At 37.6% G+C, this 6,406-nt stretch overlaps 2 protein-coding genes across 2 annotated transcripts; both read right to left on the reverse strand.

Annotated features, from left to right (window-relative positions):
* Positions 1–3,426: 3,426 nt before the first annotated feature.
* Positions 3,427–4,282, reverse strand: LOC120200856 (dirigent protein 18-like). The gene has a single exon (XM_039201600.1). The coding sequence runs from the start codon at positions 4,226–4,228 to the stop codon at positions 3,458–3,460; it is 771 nt and encodes a 256-aa protein (XP_039057531.1). The 5' UTR covers positions 4,229–4,282; the 3' UTR covers positions 3,427–3,457.
* A 1,259-nt stretch (positions 4,283–5,541) lies between these two features.
* On the reverse strand, positions 5,542–6,406 carry LOC120200906 (uncharacterized protein At3g17950-like). Its single transcript, XM_039201635.1, has 2 exons — positions 6,215–6,406; positions 5,542–6,122 (listed from the first exon to the last, which is right to left on the reverse strand). Exons 1-2 carry the CDS (start codon positions 6,296–6,298, stop codon positions 5,586–5,588), a joined length of 621 nt encoding a protein of 206 aa, XP_039057566.1. The 5' UTR covers positions 6,299–6,406; the 3' UTR covers positions 5,542–5,585.

Consider the following 6,406-nt stretch of genomic DNA (forward strand, 5'->3'; position numbering starts at 1 on the left):
ATGTCGATCATGGCACGGGACATAGGGCAAAAGAAGAACATCGAGCCTTCACGGAATAGCAGGACCCACCCGTCACTCGATGCTAGGCATTCTGCTCCCTTTAGTTCTGGACATCAAATCTGTATTTTTAGTCAAATTTTCAGTGGCCAATGTGCACTGAGAATTATCAATATCGTACATTACGAAGAACCATGGCTTGCGATCCGGTAAGGCTTCGATCTCGGCCGAGGCAAACCAAGAGGCTGCGTACCAATCCTTGCTGACGGCTCGGAATCTTAGAAGCTCGATTAAGCCTAAACGATCAGCAATGGATGATAAAAGAGGAAGATCGGTCCAGTCCCTGGTTGAGTACATTTGGTCACGTTTCATGAACCTGAAATACTATATGAATTGGTTGATGGATTTTGCAGAGAAACTATAGTATTATGTTTTACACTCACAAGTGTTCCTTCCAACTAAGATCTCTTATTCAACACAAATTTATTTGTGATTCCAATTAACCAACAGAACAAAACATAGCATTTTTTTTAAATAGTTGTAATATATAAAAGGGTAAAATACACAAATAGTCTCCCGACTATATGATATTATTGTAGTAAATTTGTTGATTGTTAAAAACTACAAAATAGTCCCTAACTATAGAGAGTTGCTTTGTTGAGTCCTTTGAATATTGAAAGTTATAAAATGATCATCCGATAATTCATTATGTTTTAAACCCATTCTTTTTTGTTAAAAAATTAATTGCCATCTCAGCTAGACGTTAACATGCTAACAAGATATACCAATCCTTTGAGATTATGAGATAAGATTTTATCATATATCAATTAACAAATTAAAGTCCAACTTAGACTATCATTAAAATTTTAACAGAAAATGATAAGTTTGAAACAAAATGAATAATCGGATGATCATTTTGTAAATTTTAATAGTCAATGGGCTCAAGAAAGCAACTCCTTATAATCGGAGATAATTTTATAACTTTTAATGATCGATGGACTCGACAAACTAATAACTTATAATCAATGAATCATTTGTATAATTTACCCTATAAAAAAATACGGGATAAACTTTTAAATCGATAACCATATTATTTGTTGCTCGTTATATTATTAAATTGACATCGAAAAGTTAATTTTTTAATGTATTATTAATTATTATAAATAATAATAAAAGTGTCAATCAAAATATAATATTTAAACCATCAGGTTGGTTCAAGCGGTAAGCAGTTTGATTTCGCTTAAATAGGTTTCAAGTTCATGTCCTTGTGAATGCAGAAAACTCTCGCTGGGAGACTTGATCACCAAAATCAGGTATACGACTAAGATCAGTCCGGATTAATAAAAAAGAAACCTTGAGAACCGAAAGGGCAAAAAAATGAAACATGTTTAATTGAAAAATCAGAAAATAATTTATGAAAAACAAAAACAGAATAAGTAAAACATTAGCTTGTTGCCTGCACATTAGAGGTTGGAGAAATCATATCCTGTTCCTTTTGCCTGCATACTATAAGATACTATTTTATTAAATCTTTGATTATTAAAAGTTATAAAATAGTCCCCTAATTATAGGAGTTGCTTTGTTGAGTCCTTCAACTATTAAAAATTACAAAATAGCCATTCGTCTATTTATTATGTTCCAAACTTATTTTTTTCTATTAAAAAAATAATGATCGTCTGAGTTGTACGCTAACCTGTTGACTAAGATGTGATAAAATATGATCTCATAGTCTCAAATGACTATCATATATCAGTTAACATGTTAAGTTCAGTTTAGACAATCATTAATTTTCTAATGGAAAAAGACGAGTTTGGAACATAATGAATAGTCGGATGACCATTTTGTATTTTAATAGTTAAGAGACTTAATAAAACAATATCTTATAGTCGATGAACATTTCTATATTTCACCCTTAGATTAAAACATGTATGTTTTTTACTTTTAAAATGTCGAACATGTTTTTCGATTAAATATGTAAGATTTGACATGCACAACAATTGGTGTTCTGATACAATATTGATTATTTGGATACTTAATTAGAATAGTTTGAAGTTTTGAGATTAATTTAAAATAAAGTCTATAGTCCAAGGACACCTGTGCAATTAAGCCTTAAAAGATAAAGAAAGACGGCAAAAGAAGGCAAAGAGCGGAGGAGGCAGTAAAGAATGTTGATGACACTTGTGTCCCATCAGGTCTCTCGACTCATGAATATTTGCTTGCATCTTGTTGTCTGATACTCATATATGATATATGTGCACCTCTAAAAGCAAAAGCAAACATAAATAAATAAATAATAAAGCGTAAAGTGTACAGAAGGTCACTAAACTATGCTTAAACAATTATTTTGGTCACTTAACTTATAACAATGATAAAATAATCATTAGATTCCTCAAACTATTACAAAATGATCATTTCAACGTTATAATAAATTGTAAAATTGTAATGATTATTTTATAATGTTTGATAAAATTTAATGATCATTTTGTAACCACTCAAACAATTCATGCTTATTTGAGCATAGTTAGATGACTATTAATGTATTTTACTCGTAAAGAAATAAATAAACCCTCCACTTAATCGCTCAACCACCATCTTTGAATGGGACATATACCATCAATCTCACCATCTCCATTCATTAATTCATGTCAAAATAACAAAGGGTATCGCAGTTTCCTCTGCCATTATAATTCTGTTTAATAATGGGGAATGCAGCTTCTTGTGCACCGTCGATCATCAAGTGGCGGAGCAGTGAGAGTAGTGTTCCCAGATGGGAACTTGCGGATATATAGGAAACCACTCAAAGCAGCCGATCTGATGGTGGAGAATCCAGGCCAATTCGTGTGCGATTCCAGCTGCTTAATAGTAGGTTCCAGGGTTCATGGATTAACGGCGGATGATGAGTTGGAGTGACGCCAGGTTTATTTTCTTCTCCCCGTGGACTTGCCTTACTCGGTGCTGACTCAAGAGGAGATGAAACATGCCACCTTCAACATCGGCAAGCTCATTACTGACTTTTGTATTTTCCCATTCGAGGCAAAGACGGCACCTCAGAGCTCAGCGGGCGACGGTGTGGATGGTTCCGACGAGAGGTTTTCGAAGCAGGGATCGTGGAAGCCGGCGTTGAAGACCATTCTCGAAACACCCTCCTTGTAGGCATTATCGACCAACCAATTTTCATATTATATAGTATAATACTATATATAGTCTTTTGAATATTGTTTGTTTGGTTGAATATTTATTGTTCTCATTTGTAGGGAACATCCATTAAAAATAGTTACTGATTTTTTCATTTTTTTTTTTCAATCAAGTCCTATATTTATAGACAATTAACTGATCCAAAAGTATTTCTTTAGGAGCTTAAAATAAGCATAGCAATATATGGGGGCAAAATAAAGGAAGAAATGACAGAGTGGCCGGCCAGACAATCAAACACATAATTTTAAAGACAAGGTGCAATATCTTAGTATTTGAGATGGACAGTGACCCTCAGCAGTGTCTCAGCGCCATCGATGACATGTTGGCCAGGTGGTATAAGAGGTCGGACCTCCGCAATACCACAAGCATTCTTAAACCTCCCGGTTCCACCCGTCACTGACACATGTGACATCGTGCTTCCGACCTTGTACACCCCGTAGAAGTTGAGGTTGTCGTTGTATTCCCCGCCTTCGATCATGGCAGTGAATGCCATCATCTGGGTTGTTCCATCGGCCGAGCTAGCCACGTAAACACCCTGAGCTTTTCCTATGGTATGTGACCCCAAATCAGGGCTAGCAGTGAGTATGTCGTCGATGACCGTGATCGTTCCGAATCCTAGCCCCAATCCATCCGGTCCAAGGGGGACCTGAGGCTGACCGTTTTGGTTCGGGTTGCTGGCGAAGGCCGTGCCCGCTAATCCGGTCCCCAAAGGGAGACCGGTGAGGCCATTGACGGTGGGAATAGCACCATTTGCATTAGGGATGGCGACACCGCCTTGTGGGGGCACGAACCCAACAGGCTTAGCAAAAGGTACCTGACCACTATATATGTTTCCGAGTAAACCAGTTATGGGCCTAGCCGTGGGACTACTTCCCCCTAGGATATCATGCATGTAGAACTCAAGAACCGGCTCTTCTGCTGCTGCTGCTGCTGCTGCTGGGTTTGCTGCTGGGTTTGCTACTGCCAAGCAACGCCCCACGTAGACTGCAGCAATTAGAAATGTAATAATGAAAATCGGAGACTGCTGCATCAACATGTTGTAGCTTTTGGTTCTGTGATTAATAGCCTGGTGTTTAGGGTTTTCTAATTAGTATGCCACAGGCTTGCTCCTTAAATAGAGATGATGGCACATCACCCTATACATGGAGTTGTTGGTGTTAACATTAGTTACGTGCAGATATACCTCTTGGTGTATTAGTTAACATTTTCATCAAGGAAAGAGAATTGCCTACTAATGCTCGGTTTAGATTATATTCGGAGTTGAAGCAAACAAATTTCGAATTTATCGTTAACCTCGTTGGTTGATCGTAGGTGACTATCCATAACTTTTGAACTCTTGGACGTACCATTTTGCTTTTTTACTTGCATTCAAGCTTCATGGTGGCTATAGGGGTCCATTGAGCACTTGGATTATCATCAATGAATTGATATTACTATGTTTCAGTTGAAGAAAATGCTTTGGTGTTTCATTAATTTCAACCGCCCATTGGCCTTTAGTATGCTTTTGATATGAATTTATTATATTGGATTGGATCATCATTGATGCATGGATTTGGTGGAACTGGAAAATGGGGGTACGCTGTGGAGTAGTTGAATTTGTTGGATTTGGTTGACTTTTATGTGTAATTTGAGGATAAAGAAGATGAAATTTTGACGACAGGTTGTTGATGGTGGCCATAATTGCCGGTGATTGAATAGTAGTAGTGTGAAGCATCATTAATGTCAATGGTGTGTCAACATACACATACATACAATTTGATGTCTATAACCTAAATAACCAAGCTTAAAATGATTGTTCTATTATAAATAAAAAAAACTTTGATGATTATTTTTGTAATTTTCCATACATAATGAAAATTTTCAATCATAATTTATCTAATTTTATTTTTATTAATATGAGACAAGTACGGAGCATTATATATTCAAAGATAAATTATCAATCTTTAACTCTCATATCTCTTGTATTTATGATGCTCGAACTCATACCTTCAAAAAAAATAACAATTCTTTTAGTACGAAAACTACCTAGTCCGTGCTCATATAACCATTTCTTATATGTAAAATAGAATCAAATGAAATATATGTCATAAATGTAAAATCAAAGAGCATGACGATCTAATAATTTCTCAAACTTGTTTGAAAAATGATTACAAGTTCAAGCTTTCCAATTTAAAGACATGAATTATATTTTAATTAAGAAGAAAGACATTTAAAAAATGCAAAAAACAAAAATAAAATATTGGTAAGAAGAAAATGATTCAAATAGATGCCAAATTAATGGCCTTTAAAGATGGAATTAAATTAGTAAATGGACAAAGCGATGGATTAGTTTCTAATTATGCACTGAGAAAAAAATATTGAAGGGTGAGCAGACAAGTCAAAAGGGGTACACTTTATCCAACGCCACCGCTACATATCCCCGTGAGCGACACCGGGAATCTACAAAGAGCCCCGGCCGTCGATGCCTTTTCATCTTCTTCATCATCATCATCGGCCGGATGAGAAGCCACCGACGCAGGAGGCAACACCCTCCCATCAGCAAACAACGACCGTCCTTTCCTCGCATCATGATGCTCATCGTGCGAAGTCCCAATCACTCCCTCAAGCTCCGCCTCCGCACCGTAAAACGCGCCGTCTCCGAACCTCCTCTCCACCTCCAGGAACTCTCCGAGTGAAGCGGGCTTTGAATCCCCGTCCCTGCATATCTGCCACCACTTCCTTCGCCGCCTCCCTAGAAGCTCCGACCCGAAAGCCGCCGTGAGCGCCCTCCTCTTCTTGGGTTTCGACGCCGTCGCCGGATCCGAGCCGGCGCTTGCCTGTTGCGTCTCGCGATGGTGCCGGGAAGGAGCTCGAAAAGTGATAGCCGGAAAACTCACTCCCATCAATGTTCCCAATGTAGTGCTTCTATCATGGAAGAAAGACCCTGTCGACTTCATTCACACACGAGATTGCATGAAGGAAAGATTAAGCTGAACCCGAAATAAAAGCGTGGGGAACTTGAAAACAGGTGATGAAAACTTACCTCGGTGTCGAGATCAGAGGAGGAGACGGAGGAGATGGTGGGGGAGGACGTCGGCGGTAGCAGATCTGAGGCTGGATCTAGCATATTGTTAATAGAATTTAGATGGGATTTGGATGGATTAATTGGGATAGATAAATAAAGCGTTGTTTTCTCTCTTTAGCTTTTGGATTTATGAATGACATTATCATTATT

This window comes from Hibiscus syriacus, unplaced genomic scaffold (assembly GCF_006381635.1).
Source record: "Hibiscus syriacus cultivar Baekdansim isolate YM2019G1 unplaced genomic scaffold, ASM638163v2 tig00006613_pilon, whole genome shotgun sequence".
Taxonomy (NCBI): domain Eukaryota; kingdom Viridiplantae; phylum Streptophyta; class Magnoliopsida; order Malvales; family Malvaceae; genus Hibiscus; species Hibiscus syriacus.